The following is a 24,800-nucleotide window of genomic DNA, read 5'->3' as shown; positions in this document are numbered from 1 at the left end:
CCCACGTGATAATAAGGAAGCATGACTGCATCATCTTCTCCCCCTCTTTGAGGGAGGGCATAATATGCATAAACTTTTAGTACAACGATATTCTGCCCTCTTTTGAATGAAGATTTTGGAGAGGGAACACCCGAAGATTTTTAACTGGTGATTTTGTTAATGTGTAGTGTGAATAGTGCATCTCGTTAATATTTGTACGCTGATTTACGATCGCATTGGTAAGTTTAATTTGATTTTATTTTATATTTAAACAATTTTAGATGCATTATTGGAATTATACGCTTTGTTTGGAGTAAATTTGAGTACTAATAATATACACGCGTATATTATTTTTTGTTTCAATCTAGATCTGTATTCATAAATATTATTGAATGTATTGTGTTTAATAGACAGAATCGGATGTTATTATTTTAGACAGAGTTGAGTTGAATTTTAGTTTAATGTACTGTCTATTATTGAGGCTCGTGATATTTTTGCTTAACATTAAATGTGGAAACATAGAAGTTTGCGTTGGGAATGGAACTAGAGGCCTATAATGTAATTGATTGTAAATTTAGAACTTTTTTTCACCAAGGCTATTTGAGACATGAACTTATAGATTAATGTAGGCCACATAAACTGGAGGAATTGATCGGGTTTTTTACACCACCGTCTACCCACGGAAGAGCTTTAACTAATAAGAAAATTTTAATGGTAGCTTAATGGATATGAATTTAGATTTTAGGCTTTTTTTAAATTGGAAGAAAGTGGCCTGAACTTTGACATTTGTTTGTTGTAAAAACCTGGAAAACTGTGGCTAGGGTTATACACTTTTCATCCGGAAATTGAACACATAGCTTATAGGTGACGTATACGTATTTTAGGCAGAGTGGGGAAATATATTTACTTTTGGGCAGTTTTATGAAATACTATTACATATTTTAATGTTTTCTTGAGTATTAAGAGAACAAAGCTTATTATTGAATTGCTTACAATACGAATTGAACTACTAGTCTTAATTAAAACGAATTTGGTTGATGAGAATGAACAATGTTTTACTGTAGATTGATTTAATACGGATAGCTTGGGAAGGCAGAATTAGAGAAAATTAGATTTTGTGATGCTACCTTATTTAAAATGTGAATCTATTAAATTATTGTAGTACATTAGGATTTATACAGAAATTATAGGCCACATGATTTCATATACCTAGTTGAAATAGCGTATGTTTATTAGTATTAATTTTGTGGCTATGAAACAAAGCAGTAATATATTTTTGGGGTATTATTTTGACTTACATAGTTAGAGCAGTTAGACAAAGCATGGCTTGTGAACAACGCGTTTACTGCCACCTATGAACTAAAGTAAGAACTAAGTGTAGAAAACAGTTACAAGACCTCCGTAAAGTTTTTTTTTAATTTGGAGAAACCATAAAGGATTTTACATTGTACGTAGTGGTAGGATTACGTTTAAATTAATACGTTTTATTGTAATATTGCGAACAGAGCGATGGCTAATTAAATCAATTACTTTAGCAAGAAATAGGTTTCTATGGATTTTTTTTTGGTAGCTATAACTTGTTCCGGCGTTCATCGCCTATAACAGATTTTAAGAACAATTTAAATTTGAGTTTTAAGTGATGGTAGGCGTAGATTTGTTTTAGGACATTTCAATTTTTATGGAGTTTTGCTAGTTTCAGAAAATTACTGTATATTGAATCCGGCATGTAGACAGTTTCTTTAAGGGAACAGGATTAATTTTAAAGTTTAATAAAAATATTATGCCGTGAACACGGATTGCTGAATATTGCTTTTGTTTGCGAAAAACTGGGCAATAGAGATAAGATTTTAGCCTATTTGAGTTTAATGACTTGTATTAGTAGAGAACTTCCTACTAGCTAATTAATCTGTACCTTTTGCGTTTTAGTTCATTTCAAAAGCATACTAATTATTTACAGAAACAATTTTATAGGAAGTTTGATGAAATAAAAATGCGGGTGGGAGAATCCATGAAGAAGCATAGCTTCTTAGAGAAACTAGTAATTATTTTATGACCTGGGGAACCCGTAGAATATTTGGCATTAAGTTATAAAGAATGTGGTAAGAACACGCATAATATAATGAATAATAAGATGAACTAAGACTTAAATTATTGCTTTGAAAACAAAACCTACAGGGTTCTACAGTTTTGTATAGGATTAATGTTTATTTGTTACAGCCCGTAAGAACAATTTGAATTGATTTAGGAGTCAGTTAGATTTGAAATTGTCCTAGTGGTTAGGATAGCTTGTTTATTGGATATATTGAAATGCAATTGTAGGGCAGCACCAACGGTGAACGCTTTGCCCTGCCCTAAAGTATAAATTTGAACTTTCCTTGGTAAAACCGCACGTTATTTTAGTATTTAATACGTTTCTTGTAATAGTCCTAATCAATTTTACGGAATTTAGGTTTTGAATGTTCGTTGAGATATTTGCTTTGAAGATGAGATTTCATTGCCAAGATCTTAACTTCCTTGTAATAAACTAGTTGATCAAATTCTGATTTATTACAGGTACTTGTACAAATTATAGTTTTACTTATAATTATTTGACCATAATGCAAACCATTTTGAATGAACAAAATATATTTTGCCATTGCATGTTGGTAGACATTTTGTACAAATAAATAAAACTAGGAGCAAACACAGTTAATATTTCTTCTATACATTGTAAAAATTAGTCAGAACGGTAAAATTATTTTTTGTTTGTCATAAAAATTAAATGTACTACCACGTTGAAAGCAAAAAAAATATAATTTGCCTAGTATACTGAAATGTTGAACTTTGATACAAACATGTGCTAGCTGGAAAAGCGTTAGATTGAAATTGCGTTGTTTCGTGGCTTAGTAAGTAAAGCGCTGGACTCATGCACTAAAGGTCGCGCGTTCGATCCTCGGTCAGGCTGTGATAAGATTTTTTTGTTTTTTACTTTTGTTTGATTATATTATATTTTCCTTTTCTATGAAAAGTTGTTCTTATTTGTATTCTCTTAATAAATTTGTATTCTCTTAATAATGGACTACCGTGTAAAGCACTAGCTAATTGTAATGTATTCAACATCGTGAATGGAAATGATACATAACGTATACGTACCTTGTAATTTAAAAGTCCAGGATAATGTTGCGCTGGTGGTCGATCTCTAGGAGTGACGAAAACTCTCCATACACAATACAGTTTGCAGGTGCTGCTAATTTCTCTTGGAAATGAACTTCCAATCGGATGGCTCCATGTCGTTGTAAATTCCAATAGTGACAATCTCCAGCAGAAGAATCGGGAGTTAGGTCAAATACAAACAGTGTATATCCATTCTTGTAGTCGGCTCTTGAAATTGTATTTCCAGTATTGGTAAAATGTATGCCAGAGCCTGAGAACAATGTGTGGTACGATGAAATGTAGAGATTTTCTTCAAAGTTGGGTTGCAATGGTTTTGAAGGTACAGCTTTTCCATCCACGTACAGTGTAAAGAAATTAATGTTTAGATGTTGAAATTCAAATGGATTGGTGGTAATAGTTCCACTGGATGCTTCATTCGATGTAAATCCTACAATAATACGATTTGGCAATGTTCCCATAAACAGGTTATCAATAGTTTTGGATTGTATATCCTTCGGGATGGTAAATGATTTCATTTGAACCCTTGTCAGAGGATACTTTGCCGGTGTAGATTGTAAAATTTTATTGTGTGACAATTTAACACTAGGGCTGATGCTGACTTTTTTCACCTGCAACGATGCATCTAGAATATTGGTTTTTGCATTGACACCACTTTCACCGGCCATGAGACAAAAGTTTGGTTTTGCAGGAATAAGTTTCACACGTAATTCCACTCCATGAATTAAAAATTTATCTTGATTAAAAATGTCACAATGAAGATGTCCAATCATATCGAATTTCATACTTTGTTTTGTCAGTTCATAGCGTTGTTGAAATCCTTTGTTCTCACTAGTGGTTGCGTTCATATGACCAGCCGTATCTTGAAACCACATTGCTGTTTGTAAATGTGTATTTTTAGCTCCATCACTATAATTGAGCAGTTTTTCCATTTACGAACGATATGGATGATTATGTGACGGAAATGAAATCAGTTTATTGTTCAAGTAGATTTGTACTTCACTAAACATAGCATTTAGAAAATCATTGACAGGTGCAATTGCTTTATCCGTATTGGTGAAGGATGAACCATCTGGTTTCACAATTTGTGCTTGGATGTACAATAAGGTTTGTGGCAAATCAATGTATTCATCACTGCTACCACTCACTACAAATTCTATTGGTGAATTTTCAGCTATTGAACTAATTGGTTTGTAGCCTATAATACGATTGTCCAGAACACTGGTTTGCGTGGGCAACGATGAAAAAATGTCCAATTCACTTTTTACACATTCACAGGATTGATGATGTAAGAAAGCCATCGTTGAATTAATCAAAAATATCTGGTGACGATGCCAATGATTTCTTCTTCTTCTTATGTGATAATTTACGTCTCTTTGTAGGATTGATGGTGTTGTTGATCGTTGGAAGGTCAACCTCAAACTGAGAGCAGTCATCCCATTTTCGTTTATGATATCCACTTCCCAGCATAGTTTTCAACTTATTTTTAGCTTTTTCTTGTAAATTTGATTTTGCCTCTTGCATACGTTGATGAAACGATTCTTCCAGCGGTTGATTCGAGATCACAACATCATTAATCATATTGGCACCTGATTTTAATAATTCTTTTCCCACAGTTTTAGCGCCTTGCTTCACAAGTGGTAACACTGAACGAAATAAGCCACCAAGGAAACTTCCAATGCCATGTCCTGCTTGATAGGGACTTCCCACATAGACGTTGCCGATACCGGACAACGCTTGTTTTTGGTAGTATTGCAAATACGGATCAGTCATGACGACGACGACGGAAATGTAGTTTTGTACACACCGTTCCAAAGGTGAATGGCATCCGATGACCTGTGCTATCCCTTATATCGATTTGTATTTGCTCAAAATTCATTTTTTCCACCGGAACATAATGTGCAGGATTAACGATTTGTACTGCATGACTTCCAAAAGTATGATTCACAGGATCCATGTTGACAATTCGTAGCAATGGTACCATTGTATCTCCAACAATGACAGATTCAATAATGTCACAATAGACGTACATTTGTGATGGTAAGCCTAATCGTACATCCAGTGTATATTGTCCCTTTTCCATATCTTTTAAATCACTTTTCGGTTCAAATCCAAGCATTAAACTAACACTTGGTGAAATTTGTACAGAAGTATGGATTTCCTTTTTGGGATGTCTTATGAGGCATATATTATTAGTTGCGTCATGAGATATAAATAAATTGGTTTCTTTATGATGTATATTAATTGCATGAATAAGATCCCGTATATTGTTATAATAGCGAACAGGGATCGTTACAACCTTCCACGGTTCTTGATCATTACTACTTGATGATTTGTAATATATTTTATTGTTTTTACTGTTAATGTTCAGCAAAGAATGTGGATAATGAATCTCTACAATTGCCACATCCCATTTCTGGCGAAACTCTACACGTCGTTGTAATTTCGTAATATATGAAGTCAATGTATTTTCTGGAAAATAATCCATGGAACTATTACTGGGAAGTGTAACGTAAAAATCTTGATCAGGTTCCATTCTTCTTCTTCAATGAAGTTGCAGGGATCCACGAATTGAATGAGGAAGGATATCCTTTCCACTGGACGAGATACTCCTTTCTGCGACCTTTTGTTCTTGTACGTAATATTTTATCGATGAGGAACGTCGAAGGGAGCGGTACTGGTTGTAATTCTTCTCTGTATAAAACACCATCGATGAGTTGATGATTTAAATCCTCTAGTCGATACACTGGTGGGTTTCTTGATACAATGGCTTTTACTCTAAATATTTCCCAAGTCCAGTTCTCGAGGTAACCCTTGTCAAAGATACGTTTTGTTTTACTTATACGAACAGTATCACCAACAGATAAATCCGTATCTTGTTTTGAACGTTGTAGCTTTTTGTCGTATAAGTTATGCCACACCTCCAGTAAATTGTCCTGAGAAACGTTTGCAGGTGCCATTTTAATACTGGAATGCCGACTTTCATTGTATGCTTTTACAAGTAAAGGCAATACTTTGATGTAATTGTATGTTTGATATTTGGTAAAGTATTTCCACATACGATGTTTCAATGTCTGATTAAATCTTTCTGCGATGCTGGCTTTAATATCTGGATCCGTTGTTGTAACATGTTGCACGTTGTGTTTCCTGAGAAACTTTTGTACTGTCTTGTTGGTAAATTCAGTTCCTTGATCACTACGTAGTACAATTGGTTTCCTTTCCTGGAAAATCATTTCAAATGCATTCACTATATCCTCGCCACTTTTTGATTTTAGTGGTACAGCCCACCCGTACCGACTAAACACATCAATCACTGTAAGAATATAGCGGTAATTGTCATTATAGTTTTGAAGTGATTGTAAATCATTTAAATCACATTCCCATTGATCATCAATATTGTTGACAAGATAAAAATCTCTACGGAAACGACGACGTACAGGACGATGTAACGTGTAGGTAGGTTGTTTGTTTAACAACAGTTTTATTTTGGCTAGAGGTATAGATTTTCCTGTGGCTTGCCATAATTTCTTTGCAGTAGAAAACGATGCAGGATGTGCTGGATTGTAATAAATGGATTTCAACTTTTTGTTCATGGTTTGTACGTTGACCATTGTGGAATGATACGTTTTCTTTTTGGTCGGACTTCTAAAACATCATCGTCTTCTTCTTCTTCTTCTTCTCCGGAAGAAAATAATTCAGGTGCCGGTTTTGGTGGTGCAGATCCTTCAGATGCTGTTGTACTATTATGCTTGACAATATAGTTTAATCTTCGTGGATTACCAATCAATTCTTGAGGTGTGTTTGACGATGCAAGGTAGTTGCAAAACAATTCCCAGCCTTGAGGATTAGAATGTTTCCTCGGTCGAGTCACATCACACATTAAATCTACAATATTGGATCCATGTAGTTTATTATCGTTGATGTACACTGTTCCTTTATGATCCCACGTAATTGCGTCATCTTGTTTTAAACGACGGAATAGTAGTTCGGCTTTCTTACGATACATTTGTGGTATTGCGGCTAAAATTTCTTGTTTCGTGCTATCGCCAACATTCGGGACGTCACCATCAGGTTTCATTGATGTAATTGTAAGTGGTATTGGTTCTTCTTGTTTACGTATCACATAAAGATATTTCTGTAATATTCTATTGTACTGATTCCATTTTTCTTCATCACTTGGATACGATGTATTCAATATAGATTGCATTTCACGATCGAGATTAGATTCTCGATTTTCACTCACACGGGATGATGATGCATGCATTCGTTGAAGCATTTCTGGTGGCACTAAAACCATCTTCTTGCTATGTTCCATGAAGTTTATTGTTTAAACAAAATACTGGATAACACACTTCCTACAATAGGTGCAAGTAATGCAGGTAAGAATCCTCCTTGTTGTACGGCTAAATGTTTCTTCTTTTTATACAATGATTTTGTATTGTCTACGAGATAGCGGAGCGTGTTCTTGTAACGCTTTAATCTTGACTTCTGCGCACTTGTCAGTGGAACATTGCCTTTTAAGACATTATAACAACATTCACAAATACTAAGAATTAATGAAGCGTCTGCATTAGCAATAATAGCTTTACGCAATCTTGGTTTAGCTTTGTGCAGAGCACGTAGCAGATCAGCGTGTTTCACTGTAGGAGACATCGTGACAGACTAAGTCATTCTTTTCACATGCACAATAATTTAAACATGTTTTGTTGGTACGTAAACATAATGATGCAAATCGTCGGGAAAAATATTTGTACGAAATCGCATTTCATCGGGTGTATCTTGTTTAAGATCCATCAGTAAATAACCATGTGGATTTCTTGTTGCGTCTGCATAACTTTCTTGTAGAAACAGTGGATGCTCAGGCATGATTTGATAACTCATATGCTTGATTTGTGACTTGTCACGTGGATTTTTAAACAACACCAAATACGAACAATTTAAACTCATATTTCTATTTGCTTTACTTTGATGAAATACATTTTGTGTTATAAAAATCACACTAATATTTCGATGATGTGATCCTTTTGTGAACATATCAACAATATCACTATTCACTTCTCGCATATGGTCATCAATAATAATCAAATGTGGTCCATCTTGAGGCTGAAAATCTTTCATTCGTGGAAGTCCTTCGTGAAATTCTACTGGAACTGGCATTGTTGCATACACGTCTTGCCATTCTGCATAATACCAGTATATCTTACGAAATTTTGCATTGATCATGGTTGGGAGATGTGACAGTAATCGCTTCACAAAATACGTTTTTCCACACCCACTAGGCCTGCGAGAATACAGGTAAATGGATGTTTCCACTGTGTATCCATGATGAACACTAACACCTTGTTTCAAAAATGATGTGTATTTAAAGCGAGTACAAATTTTTTTGTTTTAGTTTGTAAATTCTTGCACTCACTGGTGTGAAAAGGTTAAAACCGTTCATCTGTTTATCGAGTAGTTGAAAACCGTTTATTTGTTAATCGAATAGTTGAAAACCGTTTATTTGTTAATCGAATAGTTAAAAACCGGATAAAGTTTAACGGTTAACCGTGAAAGCTGATCACTGTTTGATTTAAATTCTATTTAAAAATTTTTCGTTTCAAATTTGTTTTGAAATTTTTGTTTCAAAAATTTTGTTGAAATTTTTTTTTCAAATTTTTTTCAAATTTTTGTTTGAAATTTTTTTGTTTGTAAATTTATTCTTTCAAAATTTTTTGTTTGAAAATGTTTCGTTTCAATTTTTTTTGTTGAAAATTTTTGTTTTGAAATTTTTGTTTTCAAAATTTTGTTTGAAATTTTTTTCGTTTGAAAATTTTTAATTTTTTTGTTGCAAAATTTTTTGTTTAAATTTTTTTTGTTCGAAATTTTTGTTTTGAAATTTTTCGTTTCCAATTTTTTTTTGTTTAAAATTTTTTTGTTCCAAACTAAAAAACTTTTTGTTTGAAATTTAAGTTTAAAAAAATGTTCGAATTTTTTGTTTAAAATTTTTTGTTTGAACATTTTTGTTTCGAAATTTTTTCGTTTCAATTTTTGTTTTCATTTTTTTTAGTTTGAAAAGTTGAAAAAAAAAGTTTTAAATGCCAAGAATCTTTCCTAGAGAACTTTGACCAGGGACCTCGTCGCGCATCAAAACCAAATCATTGATCACGTGACCGTACTACACCCGAAGGGTACTACCAAATTGAAAGGAGATACCGTCCATACCTTATCAAATAGGATAAATTGAGTCAGTAACCGAACACGTGGTTGTACTTAAAAATTTGAAAATAGGACCACCGAAACATATTGAGGTCCTGTACTATGCTTAAATTGGACAATTTCAGTGGACCCCCATTGCCAAAATTTAAGAAGGGTGCAACAATATACCCATGTCTTATGATAGGATATGGACCCCTTGTAATCATAGGATCTCATCAAAGGGGATAAAATGGACCAAAAAAACAAACACGTGGTACAACGTTTATATTTTGGCAATTTTTGTACCCCTAAAAGGGAACGATGTAGACCATCCAAATTTATCATGATACATATTGAGGACCTGTACTATAATACCAAATGTTTAAATTGGGCAATTTCCAAAATTTAAGGGGTGGGCCAAGGTTCCCCTCCCGGGGTGCACCAATGTACCTATGTCTTATGATAGATAATGAACCCCTATACATGACCATATAACCATATAAGGTAATAGAACCTCATCAAAGGGGGATAAAATGTACCAAATACCAAACACGTGGTTGTACTAAAATTTTGGCAATTTTGTACCCCTAAAAGGGAACGAGGTGGACCACCCAAATTTATAGTGATCTATATTAGTGTCCTATACTATAATACCAAATGTTTAAATTGGGCAATTTCCAAAATTAAAGGGGTGGGCCAAGGTACCCCTCCCGGGGTGCACAAATGTACCTATGTCTTATAATAGGTAATGGACCCCTATACATGACCATATAATCATATAAAGTAATAGGACCTCATCCAAGGAGATAAATTAGGTCGAAAACCAAACACGTGGTACAACGTATTGCTTGCGTTTATAGTTTTGGCAATTTTGTACCCCTAGAAGGGAATGAGGTGAACAACCCAAATTTATCATAATACATATTAGGGTCCTGTACTATAATACCCAATGTTGAAATTGGTCAATTTTAAAAATCTAAGGGGTGGGCCAAGGTACCCCTCCCAAAAATTTAAAGGGGTGCATTAATATACCCATGTCTTATGAAAGGTAATGGAATCCTGTATACGCCCATATAACTATATAGGGTAATAACACCTCATCAAAGGGGATAAATTAGGTCAAAAACCCCCGAAATTTGAATTTTTGGCAATTTTTTACCCATGAAAGGGAACGACATAGACACCCAATACTGATAGAGGTACATACTATGGTCCTAGGCTACCATACCAAATTTTTAGATTTGGCAATTTCCGAAATTTAAGGGGGGTGGTCCTATGTACCCCTGCCAAAATTTAGGGGGTGGGCCAAGGTACCCCTGCCAAAATTTAGAGGGGGTGGTCCTAGGTACCCCTAGGTCATTGACCTCGGGCCTTGGGGCCCCTCATTAAAAATAATCCAAAGTTAGGCAGAGTGTCGCCAATACTACTATATGACCCTTATGCATGACCCATATTATTTATTCCTACGCTTCATTAGAAGCTACCTGTTAAAAAAGATGTGAGAATATTTTAATTTATTAAAAGCTTCGTGTTAAAATAGAGTGTAAACCTACAAATAATTCCGTAACATAGACGGCGCAAGATAAGAAAGAAAGAGTGGTGGGGCGGTTTACTGGTTTGTTGTAAAATTAGTTAAGCGAGTACAGTTACATGGATACTACACAGTACGTGGGAGGGTGCCCTATAAGAATATTTGTGAAGAATATCAGGACGGATTTATCCTAGGAGGTTAGGCAATAAGGTGCGACACTGTTGTAGTGTTGGAATGCATACCATCAAGGAACTAAGGGGCAATTCTTACTTTTATACTTTCCTAATAAAATAGTTGGAATAACTTATGTTTATTTTAGTTTCATCACTTTATTAAAAGTTCCGTGTTAACTTTAGTTGAATCGTATGCTAAAACATACTCCTAAGAACAGCTACCCTGTGAACCTACAAATAATTTCGAAAATACTAAGCTCGATGTTAAAAAAATGTGTGTGACTCTGTGTGTGTGTGTGTGTGTGTGTGTGTGTGTGTGTGTGTGTGTAACTGAGTGAGTGAATGAAAAATGAAGTCCCACGTTTATACCGGTTAGGCTAAAGGAGACGGTGATTATTTTATTCGTTTGTTTGTTTTTACAAACTCTGAACAATCTAAGATGTTTGAACTAAATATGGGAGCTAAAATAAGCTCTTAAAAGTATATAGAAAGTGGGAGAAAACCCACGCACACTGTGCTTGTCCACCACAATTTATAAAAAAAATAAATCCAAAGTGAATGTTTGTCATGAAAATGTTGAAATAATTGGTGCGAGCTGGTATCGAACCAAGGACTCCATGCACCAGAGGTAAACGCTCTACCACTGAGCCACTGCGCCCATGAGTAACTGAGTGAGTATGTGTGAGTGAGTAAGTGAGTGAGTGAATGAGTGAGTAAATAAATGTGTGTAAGTAACTAAGTGAGTGAGTGAATTATAAAAATACTAAATGAAATTAACAGAAACAAAATACATGTTTTAGACTTAGAGTACAGAATAAAATAAGTTTGATTTAATCCTCATACCACGATGCACAAGTTTTAACATTTTGATGCTTTTTTTTCTAACCTTGTATAGCTTAGCTTCAGTTAACCCGTACCCTTTTATACACATTAAGCTTCAATATTTCTTTTATCATGGTTTCCTTATTATTTGTTTCAGACAGTTTTTTATTAGTATTCCTTGAACTGTTATTGGTTTTGGTTTTATCTTACATTTTTAATACCAGATAGAATATGAAACAACTAGCATTTCGTTTTACCTAGTACCATTCACACAACTATTTCTTTTCGCTGTCTTTCCCCTACTCTGTCGCCCTTTCTCCCCCTTGTTTTTCCTGTCCTTCCGCCTACTTTGTTTTTCTCTCTTTTTTTCCACCTACTGCCATCTACCTAAATATGCTTTTTTTCTCTCTCTCTTTCCACCTACTACCATCTACATAACTATACCTTCTGTCTCTCTCTCTTTCTGTTTTCCGCCTACTTTGTTTTTTTTCTTTCTTTTCACCTACTCCCATCTACATAACTATACCTTCTCTTTCTCCATCTCCCTTCCTGTTTTTTCCTGTCTTTCCGCCTACTTTGTTTTTATCTCTTTCTTTCCACCTACTACCATCTACATAACTATACCTTCTGTCTCTCTCTCTTCCTGTTTTCCGCCTACTTTGTTTTTTTCTTTCTTTTCACCTACGCCCATCTACATAACTATACCTTCTCTCTCTCTCCCTGTTTTTCCTCTGTCTCTCCGCCTACTTTGTTTCTCTCTTTTCACCTATTCCCATTTGCATAACTATACCTTCTTTCTCTCTTTCTCTCCCTCTCCCTTCCTGTTTTTCCTCTGTCTTTCCGCCTACTTTGTTTTTTTTCTTTCTTTTACTTACTCCCATCTACATAACTATACCTTTTCTCTCTCTCCCTGTTTTTCCTCTGTCTCTCCGCCTACTTTGTTTCTCTCTTTTCACCTACTCCCATCTACATAACTATACTTTTTCTCTCTCTCCCTGTTTTTCCTCTGTCTCTCTGCCTACTTTGTTTCTTTCTCTTTCCACCTACTGCCATTTACATAACTGTATCCTCTTTGACAATTAGACTATTTGTCTTTTGTTTTCCTTTATTTATTTGGTTTATTACCTTCTAAACCTAACCTAACCAAAGTTTACTTTGTTTATGTTTTGCTTTTCTCTTTGTCTTTTCCGTTCTTTATCTTTTGTTTCTTTTTCTTTGCTTTTTCTCTATTTGATTAACTTCTAAACCTAACCTAACCATGATTTGTGTTTCCTTTCTTTTGGTTTTTGCTATTGTTCCTTCTCCACCGGTTGTAGTATTACTTTTTTTCCTTGGTACCTATTTTCGTCTGTATTTTTTCTCTTTATTGCCCTCTAGCTATGCCATACACAAATACCTTTCCTATTTTTATAGCTCCCTGGCTATTTGTTTTGTGTGCTATGTATGTTCTCTAATTATCTTTTGCTTTTTATTTTGTAACTTTAATTGGATTATATTTCGCCTTATATTTAATCGCTTTATTAGAAGCTCAGAGGAATTAATTCCGAAATATTAATTATTTATTCGTTCATTTGCTGTGCAAACTCTTTGTTAACGTTAATTTGATTGCTTGCTAAGCAAGCTCAGATCACTTACAGTGTGAACTTACCAATTATTTATACTCTCGTAATAAATTAGGCGGAGCAACTTATTTTTACGGATCGCATGCTCCTAAGAACAGCTAAGTTAACTTAACCATACTCTGTATTTCTGTCTCCTGGTAGTTGGAGTTTCTTTTGTTTTGTGTTTTCTTTGGCTTTTTGGATATAGTCCTATGCCTTTGTACTAAGACTTCATGTTTCTGTTTGGTTGTACATATATTATTCACCATGCTTCTACAAAACAACACATATTATATTAGACCTCTCCCATACTAGGCCTGGATATTTACATATGACTTTTACTAGACTTGTCGCTACATGTCCATACTTTAGCTTGCTGCTTGAAAAATTTCTGTTAATAGATTTAATATATGTAATCTTTAACACGAAGGTGGGTCTTTTGAATTTTAGTAGATACTATATTCATATAAGGTAATCTATACTATATAGTGTAACCATATAAGAATGTATACTAGATATATACATAGTGTATACATATAAGACTTTATTGTAGATACATACATACTTCGTATATACATATAAGAATCTATAATAGATATTATATTCATATAAGTTAATCTATGCTATATAGTGTAAGCATATAAGATATTCTATAGTAAATATATATACATATAAGACTTTATAGTACATATTATATACATATAAGAATCTATAGTAGATGCTATATTCATATAAGGTAATCTATGCTATATAGTGTAAGCATATAAGAATTTATGATAGATATATATATAGTATATACATATAAGATTTTATAGTAAATATATATATACATATAAGAATTTATAGTAGATACTATATTCATATAAGGTAATCTATATTATATAGTGTATGCATATAAGATATTCTAAAGTAAATATATATATACATATAAGAATTTATAGTAGATGCTATATTCATATAAGGTATTCTATACTATATAGTGTATGCATATAAGATATTCTAAAGTAAATATATATAAATAATGTATACGAATCTAATACAAATTATGTTATGTTTTAGGTTATCCATTGGTGTGGTCTATTCAAGAACGTACTACCAGAAGTATCAGAGGTAGTACCAAAGGTATTTTTTCTTTACCAATTTGTCATAAATTACTCAAATAGAGCAACCTTGTTGCAATGTAATAAATAATTCATATTATTTACAATATTACTTTTAGAACTGAACTGTTGCGATTATTTTATTCGTTGAACAATATGTGAGAGAATAAAAGATATTCTCCTAATAAATTACTCTGAGCAAATTGTATTAGTGCTCATATTAGAAATTTTGCTTTATTAGCTCTGCTTATTTATTAGATCATTTTATAGCAACTTATTTTGATAAATCGTTGTTAACTTTAATTCAGACAATTGCTAAGCAAGCTTAGAACACTTACAGTGTGATTATTTTATTCGTTCGTGTTATTTTATTTTATTGGTTCATTTGCTTAGCAAATTCAATTTATTTATTGGTTCGTATGCTAAAGTATACTCTGTAGAACACCTACGGTGTTATTCGTTCGTTTGTTTCACAAACTCTTAAGAAACTTTGTTTCAAGTAGTAAAAAATTGTCTTTTTGTTTTAGGATACTCCAGCAGATCAATTGGACTTCTCTCTTTTGGACCTTTGAAGAAATTGGAATTTAAAAAACCGGCAAATATCCTGTAAGTATGCAATCAATATTAATTCCATTACATATGTTTCTTGAAATAATCTTTAATTTGTTCAGCAACTTTAACGTTTCGATTTCAATTATTTGTTGGATCGTTTGCTAAGCAAGCTCAGAACACTTACAGTGTGAACCTACAAATAATTTGTTGGAACGTATCTTTTTTTATTCTCTCGTTTGTTACACAAACTCGTTTGCTGTGCAAGCTCTTTATTTATTTATTTAGCCTTTCGTAATAAATTACTCGAACACTTCGTGTGAGCATACTAAGGATGTTTGAACAATATGTGAGTGTACTAATTATTTGTATTCTTTTTAGTCGGAGCAACTTATTATTTTAGTTTGATGTTAATTATTTATTGGTTCGTTTTCATTAAAGAAAACTCAGAGAACATTATATGAGTTCCAAATTAATAAAAAAGCTCATTGTTAAACTGAAAGTTGATAAAAAATGATTACTAAATAGCTTACTGTGCATTAATTTTGTAACAAAATGAGAAATATAGAACTGAAATTGTATACTAATAAATGTTTTTTATGGTTTCAGTGTTGACAGCGGCATACAAGTGCACCGAAAATTAATACATCGTGTCCTGTTAGATCTGTTGACATCTAACCAGCGGTGGTAAGTGTTACAAACTTTAAAATTTTTTAGTTCAAGAGTATATGAACATTAAATAATTAAAATTTTAACTTAATGAAACTACAATATTAAATTTTACATAATGAAAGACATACTGACAAATAATTTTAACTAAACTAACTTTACATGTGTGCAATGAACAATTGAAATTATATCCAAACTTATATTTTCGTTTGAAACATTTAATTTTTTAAAATTACATTTTGCATTAACATTTTTATTTTGCAACTAAAAAGTTTCATGTAAACATATAATGAATTACATTTTACAATAAAAGTTTCATGTAATGAAATGAAAAAATTGCATTTTAAATTTACACCTTTACATTTACATTTTTTTAATTTACACTTTGCATTTTTTAATTTACATCTTTACATTTTACTTTTACATTTTTTAATTTACATTTTTACATTTTACTTTTACATTTTTTAATTTACATCTTTACATTTTACTTTTACATTTTTTAATTTACATTTTTACATTTTACTTTTACATTTTTTAATTTACACTTTTGCATTTTTTTATTTTACAATCAAAGAGTTTCATGTGAAAATTGCATTTTTAATTTACATTTTACTTTTACAATTTTAAATTTACATTTTGCATTTTCAATTTTACATTTCACTTTGTATTTATTTTACAATCAAAGAGTTTCATGTAAACATATAAAGAATTGCATTGTAAGAATTTAATGTCACTTAAAAAATAGACATTAACGTTTACAGTTAAAGTATAAAATAAAATTAAGTGAACTTTCATTAGTAGTGCATTATAAAAATAGTTACAATAATACAAAATTTACAAATTGAATAGTCACAATAATATTTATTGATTATATTAGTTTTCTTTGTTGATGCATTTCATTGAATACTGTAGAACATTTATCAAATTAATTATTTTAATTGTTTAGTTAATTTAATATGCTTTTCTAACTATTCGTCTTTTAAATTTAGTATTTGATTTTTTAAATAATTGTGCTTTTTTCCTAACCTGATTTAATTATTTTCATTCTTGCTATTCCTATTGAATAAATTTTCTCTGCTAATTGATGTTTAACTATGATTTGTCACTAATAATCATTTCATTCTAACCATACGTAATTTTTCTTAACTATAATTTGTAACAATTAACTATTTGAATGCTATTTTGAATAAACTGTAATAATTAAGTATCTTTAAAATCTGCTGTTTTTATGCTATCGTTTGTTTAATAATTGGTTTAATTAAATATGGTTTTGCTAACCTATATGGATTAATTATCTATATTCATTTAACCTTTGGTGTCTGATAAAGTTCTGATGCTTTGGGTCATAAACTATTCTAAAACCTTTTTAACCTTGTTTCTTAATTGATTTTTGCTAAACTATTTCTTCTTTGATATGTTTTGTTTACTATGTTATTTTTATTTAATTGTGTTCCTGTTTATTACTACTTGGATTTTTTTATTGCCAATGTTATTTTGAAATGATTTTTATTCATTGGAATGTTTATATCAGATATGTTCATTTTTTCAAATATGAAAATATTATTGTCCATGAAAAATAAATATTCGGAAACATTCGGTTAAGTTCGGAAATCTTCGAAAATGTGACACGACTTTAAATAATACATGTTTGTAAAATGACATTATTACTTTAGAAAATATTTTCGTTGATACATGATTAATCAGTCTGTGTACAAGATTACAAACTAAATTATCTGGGTACGAGATTACAAACTAAATTATCTGGGTACGAAACTTTAAAGTAATTGTATTTGGGTACAAGATTACAAACTAAATGCATTTGGGTACGAGATTACATTTCCGAAAGTATAAATAGAGCGCAGCAAGCCGCGGCGGATCAGTATAGAAGAAGTACTGCTAGAGTAAAAACGTTTCTACTTGTTGTTAACGGGAAGTGTTGTTAACTAATAAAGTTAAACAGTATCTTTAAGAAGATACTTAGTAAATTATAAGCCGTGTGGAATTTTGGGAATTTACATTATCTGCGTGTAAATAAGAATCTCAGAATTATTAATTGGTCATTCTACAAAAAGCAGTTTTACCGTGCGGACGTGTTCTTTTGAATACAGAATAAATAGAGGAATAAGAATACTGGAAAAGTATAAATAGACTCCATAGAACAATTGGAAACCATTTCAATATAATTACTTGTGGAGGTAACATCGCTTCGTTGATTCTAAGTTAAAAGATTCTTGGAAGTGGCCGTAATCAAAGGAATAGTGTTTATAATATTTACGTGAAAACATAGTTCAGTTTGTTTTTGTACTTTGAGGCGTAATCTTCATTTTTAAGAAAGATATTGGATTTACTGCTGACAGTCATATTTGAAGAATTTTATTTTGGGTGAGGACAAAATAGTAATTCGATTTCGGTATAATTTTGTGATTACAGATGGCACATATGGAATTAATTAAGGAAGCTGAAAAGCTTCACCGATTTGGATATGCTGCCCCCGAAGTAGTATATTATACCTGGAAACGTTTGGTAGATACTTATCATTCCAAGGGTGTACGTGTACCCAATGAAAAATATTATCAAATGTTAGCAGCATTATTAAACCATTTTAAAGGAAGACAGGGTGTAATTTTGGAGGGATGCATATCAGCTGCCGATATCACTGATCTATATCGGGCAGGGTTCTTTCGCGTAGCTGAAATAAAAAAAGCAGGCTTGTGAAAAGCTCAACCAGTTGATATCATCTGGTAAGACAAATGACTTATCTGTTGAGATCGCTCGTGAGCTATTAGGTAAACCTCTGAACTTAGCAGGACCGAGCTGTAAAAGTTCCGGGGAACCTATGAAGTTACCAGGACCAAGTTCTGCATGTACTGGGGAGCCTAGGAACTTGATAGGATCTGGTTCTCTGAGTTTTGGGGAGCCTACGAACTTGCCAGGGCCAAGCTCTGCAGGTTTTGGGGAGCCTATGAACATGGTAGAATTTGGTTCTGTAAGTTCTGAGGATATGCCTAATGCAATGATTGGTATGGGTGCGCCACAATTTGAAATTGTGGGTAAAAGTCAACGTCATTATGCATATTATGGCATTAAGGGGAGGGAAATAAGTATTAAGTGTACAACCGAAAATGAAATAAAAAACCCTGAATCCTATATCCGGGCATTATTTGATTTTGTAATGAACCAAGCATTAAGTGATGTTGATGAAAATGCCCGGGTAGGAATAACAATTGAGAGCTCGGCTTCAAAGCTGAATAAGCCTCTGTATGTCTCATGGAGACGTAAATCGGAATTGAACTCGGAGGTCCTCTTCTCCGTGATAGAGAACACCCTCAATTCCAATGAGGATTATTTATTCGGAGGTAATGTGACTTTTAAGGTCCATTATGTTAACCTTCGCAAGGGAAGAGGTAAGAATCAAACCCAAACTAATCAGAAATATCTTCCATTAACAGAGTTTTTGGAAGAAAAAGTAGTTCCCATGGAGAAGGACGTGTACTGCCTCCCCAAGAGTGTAATTCTGGGGATGGCAAGGGCCGGTCAAAATCGTTCACAATTCTATAAATTGAAAAATAATCCAAAGCGATTAGTAAAAAAAGCTGATATTTTGTGCAATGATTTGGGGATTGAGGCTGAAAAAAATAATGGATGTACATTGGAAGACGCTAAAAAAATACAAAACCATCTTGCACCCAACTATCAAATCATTGTATATGAAAGGAATCTTGAAACGCGTGAATTTAATGTGATATATCCAGGAATTAAAGGTGGTAAACAAATATTCATATTGTATGACGACGATCATTACCAGCTAATTGAAAACATGCGTAAACTTTTGGGAACCGAAGATTATTGTAAACCATGTTTAAAAGGATATAATAACAAAGGGGTTTATCATAAGTGCTATCTTAAATGCAGATTTTGCGAACACTATCATGAACCAAATAATGATGACATTAAGTGTGAATGTACTGATTGTCATAGGTTATTTCCAACGAGTGAGTGTTATGATAATCACAAAAGTGTAAATAAAGGAGGCAAGAGTATATGTGATTATGTAAAGGTGTGTAGCGATTGTGATGTCATGTTTGATTTACGTCGTAGGAAATCTGAACACAAATGTGATGAACGTTTATGTAAATCATGCTATATGCATGTGGAACGGGATCATATTTGTTATGTTCAGAACCAGCGTCTTACCAGGATTGAAAAGTATTTGTACATTGTGTTTGATGTAGAGACTATGCTGCTAGATACAAATACTGAGGGAGAGCAGGAACATGTTGTTTCTTTAGTATGCTTAATGACTGTTTGTTACGCATGCAAGGGTAAATCATTGGATGATTCATGTCATGTATGTGGGGATGAAAATGGAAATCGCGAGTTTTCTTTCAAGAGCATTGATGAGTTTATTAGTTACGCACTAAAGGTTCATTGTGCTTTTGAGAAAACTATTGTGCTTTCGCATAATGGATCGAAATTTGACATGTACTTCGCAATTAGAAGTCTCATTAAATCTCAGCATCTTTCTCCATCAGTTACAATGACAGGACAAAAAATTATTGAGTTGCGGATCGGGAATAAGCTTGTTTTCAGGGATACCTATCTTTATATGGGAGTCCGGCTGTCTGACTTAACCAAAACTTTAGGCCTTAATAAAAATTTAAAGAAGGGAGATTTCCCGTATTTGTTTAATATTCCGGCTAATCAAAATTATGTAGGTCCAATCCCTGATATTAAGTATTTTGATCCCGATAGTAGAAGTCCTGAAAATAGACAGCAATTGTACGCCTGGTACGAACAACGTACTTTGACTGGCGAGCAGTATGATCTGCAAAAGGAGATGCTAGATTATTGCCGCAACGATGTGAGAATTCTAACGGAAGCCGTTGTCAAATTTTCCGATCTAATTGAGGAAAAAACTGGCGGTATCCAATGTTTCATTTCTGCAGGAACCATAGCCAGTCTTGCTATGTTGGTCTACTGTACCTTATATTTACCAAAAGACTTAATCTCTGTAATTCCTCCTCTTGGCTTTGATTACCGTGACCGTCAAAGTGTGAAAGCATTACAGTGGTTGCGGTACTTAAAGAAAACAAGAGGTACTGAAATTCAATATACTGGAAATGGTGGGGAAAAGAAATTTGGAAAATATAAAGTTGATGGTTATGAACCAAGTAGTAATACTGTGTATGAGTTCCTCGGTTGTTTCTGGCATGGTTGTCTCAGCTGTTACCCTGAATTGCGTCACAAACAACTTGACTCTACCTCACATCATTCTACATCCATGCAAGAACGATTCGAGTATACCACTATTAAGGCTAATTATCTGCGTAAACGCGGTCTCAACGTTGTTGAAATGTGGGAATGTAATTGGGACAATCAAGTGAAGAAGGACAAGTCCATACAAGAGTTCATTCGAACTCAGTGTGCGGATATTGTCGATCATTTGATCCCCAAGGAAGGATTTAATGGTGGTCGAACCGAATGTTTTAAAGCTCTACATGAATGTAGCAGTGATGAAAGTATTGCGTACCTGGATGTAACTAGTCTCTACCCCTGGGTAATGGCGCGTAAGCCGTTGCCAGTAGGTAAGCCAAAAATACATGGGGGCCGGACTTCCAAGATGTGGGAAGTATTCATGGTATGGTTAAATGCACCGTTTTGCCTCCAACTGATTTGTATTTTCCGGTCCTGCCATATGTTGCGAGAGGGCGATTACTTTTCGGACTCTGCCGTACATGTATGGAGGAGGAAAACATCAACAATTGTTTGCATTGTGAAAGTGATCGTGCCATTACCGGTACATTCTGCACCCCAGAATTGCATAAGGCTATACAGTGTGGCTATAAAATACTCGCCGTTAAAGAAATATGGGAATTCGAACTCGTAGGTTCGGAGGATTGTAATGAACGTAGTTTATTCCGCGACTACGTGAATTCTTTCCTCCAAATGAAGCAGGAATCCTCTGGTTTTCCTGATTCATGCCACACTCAAGGAGACGAAGAAAAATATACTAAGGAGTATCTAGTCCACGAGGGCATACAGTTAAATCATAGCAATATCAGGAAGAACCCGGGACTGAGGTATATCTCCAAGATATTCCTCAACTCATTATATGGAAAATGGGGGCAGCGAACAGATCTTCCGCAATCGAAAATTGTTGATGATCCAGAAACATTTTTGACCTACTTACTGTCAGCGCAATATGAGGTGCAAACAGTGTCACACATTGGTGAACGTCATCTCATTATCACATATAAAGACATCGAAAATGAAAACAGGCCCTGGAAATTTTCGAATGTCGTGCTTGCTGCCTTTATTACATCTTGGGCAAGGCTAAAACTCTATGATCTCTTGACGGCTGTAGGGCCTGAAGCCGTATTATATTGTGACACGGACAGTATTATGTATGTTCAAAAACAAAATGATAAGCCCAAGCTTACCATTGGTTCCTACTTGGGTGAGCTAAGTGACGAAATACCAAATGGGTTGGAAATTGACATGTTTAAAGGTTTGGGACCTAAAAATTATGCGTATAGGTTAAAAGAAATTGGGTCGGGAAAAGTAGATTATGTTTATAAAATTAGAGGCATCACATTAGATAGTAGGACTCGGGAAAAAATCACGTTTAATCACTTTTTTGATTTAGTCCGCGGAAAAATTGAAAAAAAGGAGTTAAACAATCCAGGTAGGATAGTTCGTAAGAGAGGGTTTATCATTGTATCTCGACCAGAAACAAAAACACATCGACAAGTCAATAACAAAAGACGTAGACTTAACCCGACTGATAAAACAAATTACACAAGCATACCGTATGGATATAGAAGTGATAGTCTTGTCCTGTGATGAGTGAATGGTTGAATGTATATGTGCAATTTGTAAATATTCCCAATGCATTAATTTTTTATATAATTTATCAATGATATGAATGAAGGGAAATAAATATGGCAATCATACATTGCGCTCCTCCTGGATATACCATATTAGATTCTTTACAGTATAAGGTTTCTTTCTATAACTCACAAGTTCTGCTTATTATATTACCTACACAATATACCTAAGCTGCATCCTATCTTCAATTTGTAAATAGCCTATTATATATTGTAAATAGATTTTTCATATATTATATAAATTTTGTAAATAGACTTTTCATATATTGTTAATAGATTTTTCATATTGCAAATAGTGTTTTTATATAATGTAAATAGCGTATTTCAAATATTAAATTGTTTTATGTTAATCAAGTACAAATAATACAAATACCACTATAACATTGTATATATCATTATATTCAAACATATATTTTACAATTTTTATTTTTATTATATATCTACATTTTTATTTTTATTATATATCTATATTTTAATTTTTATTATATATCTACATCTTTTTATTTTATTATATACAATCAATTTTTATTATATATTTTACATTTTTAATTTTTATTATATATTTTACATTTTTTATTTTATTATATTTACATTTTTTTAAATTTTTATTATATATAATTGTTTATCATTATTTTTACAATAAAATTTTTTTAAAACTAAATTCGTGCCTTTAATTTCTATATCCTATACAATTAAAAAGGTACATAATACAAAAAGTATGTGTATTCTGTATAAGATAAAGGAAGAATACATATACTTCATATACTATTATATAGGTTTATTTAGGTATATTATACTAAAGTATGTGTATTCTGTATAAGATAAAGGAAGAATACATATGCTTCATATGCATAAAAATAAAGTATAGATAAAGGCACAATATTAATACTTTTCATAAAATTACAATATCAAATTCATATATTCACTCAATGAATTATTATTTTATTAAATTCAATAATAATCTGAATCAAAAATGTCAACCGAGGTTATAAATATATCCTAAAACATGAAATTATAAAATGCGGTATCGCAATGTTTATTTGTTCGCGCAACAAGTTCTACGTCATAAAGAAAATAATCAACATCAATGAAGCAACCAAAAATAAACAGCCGCGCAGGTGTTATCAAAGGTAAGTAAACTTTCTCTTCTTACTTAAGTTAAAGTATTGGGTAAACATACAAAGTGCTCCAAAAAATACCGTTAGCGTTCGCGGCTGTTGGGCGGGCGGCAAATATACAGAGCGGGCGGCGCGACAATAATGGCGCTATCAAAGCTAGCGTTTGGTACAGCACGGGTGCCGGGCAAACGGCAAATATACAAAACAGTCTCGCAACGGTAATGGCGCCAGCGCAAAAGTCACACATACGTGATAAAGTATACAAAGCGAGCGGTAAAAGTATAAAGGGAAGTCGCGACGAACTCCAATAGTAAGGGCAACAGCGCAAAGGTCACACTTGCGTGATAAGATAAAGGATTATCAATCTGGTGTAATTGCAATATCATTACTTCAATTGAAAAAACTAATTGAAGTGTACTTAAAATAAGTCATAAAAGGGAACAATAATTACATTACATACAAAAATTATGGAAAATCTAGTTACTTTTCGGTGCAACACTCCAAAAAATCACTAAAAATCCCTTAAAAATCAGGAAAATTTACCTATTTAGGGGAAAAAAGAATCACTGTAATTATTCTCAGTACAGGCAACACTGCGAAATGGCGACAATATAGGGATATAACTACTGTGTCTTGAGTATTGTAGCAAGTTCTAATGTTGAAGAAGGTGTGTTTTTTTGTATGCAAAGACAAGCATTAAAATATTAACAAGAGAAAAAATTACGAATCTAAGGTGCAATTATTAAACGATAAAGACTATAACCCGAAATTACTGGACGTTTAAATAACAAAAGATAGAAGGAAATCGGACATTCCAGATTCAAGAATGTATTCGAATATTTGTACTGTTTCATGTGTGTTGTGTAATGCTATAAACATTAATGTGAATTGTGTATTAAAAACTATAAATGTATTCTTATGTAAGAGTAATACAATTGATTGCGAGAAATACAAGTTTAATATTCTTCAAGATTGCACTCATATTCATAAAACTGGAACATTTGCAGCGAAGTACTTTTCTCTTGATAAAACTCTCTTAGTGAACTC

General features: G+C 33.0%; 1 protein-coding gene across 2 annotated transcripts; it reads left to right on the top strand.

Moving 5' to 3' along the window:
- On the top strand, positions 1-23,032 carry LOC145674299 (uncharacterized). 2 transcript variants are annotated; one of them, XM_081744152.1, is made up of 5 exons: positions 1-218; positions 14,490-14,540; positions 15,058-15,136; positions 15,689-15,766; positions 18,179-23,032. In XM_081744152.1, exon 5 carries the CDS (start codon positions 18,585-18,587, stop codon positions 21,633-21,635), a length of 3,051 nt encoding a protein of 1,016 aa, XP_081600278.1. In that variant the 5' UTR covers positions 1-218; positions 14,490-14,540; positions 15,058-15,136; positions 15,689-15,766; positions 18,179-18,584; the 3' UTR covers positions 21,636-23,032. The 2 variants fall into 2 exon arrangements, with proteins under 2 accessions (XP_081600278.1, XP_081600277.1); XM_081744151.1 differs by having other exon boundaries at positions 14,490-14,552.
- The last annotated feature ends 1,768 nt before the right edge of the window (positions 23,033-24,800 follow it).

The sequence above is a fragment of the Thermobia domestica genome, chromosome 17 (assembly GCF_964235325.1).
Source record: "Thermobia domestica chromosome 17, izTheDome1.hap1.1, whole genome shotgun sequence".
NCBI lineage: Eukaryota > Metazoa > Arthropoda > Insecta > Zygentoma > Lepismatidae > Thermobia > Thermobia domestica.
The sequence above is the reverse complement of the archived record's forward strand: the minus strand, read 5'-3'. Positions and strand labels throughout refer to the sequence as shown.

Coding starts and splice junctions, on each gene's coding strand:
- LOC145674299 (XM_081744152.1), top strand. CDS start 18,585: ATGAAGTTACCAGGACCAAGTTCTGCATGTACTGGGGAGCCTAGGAAC.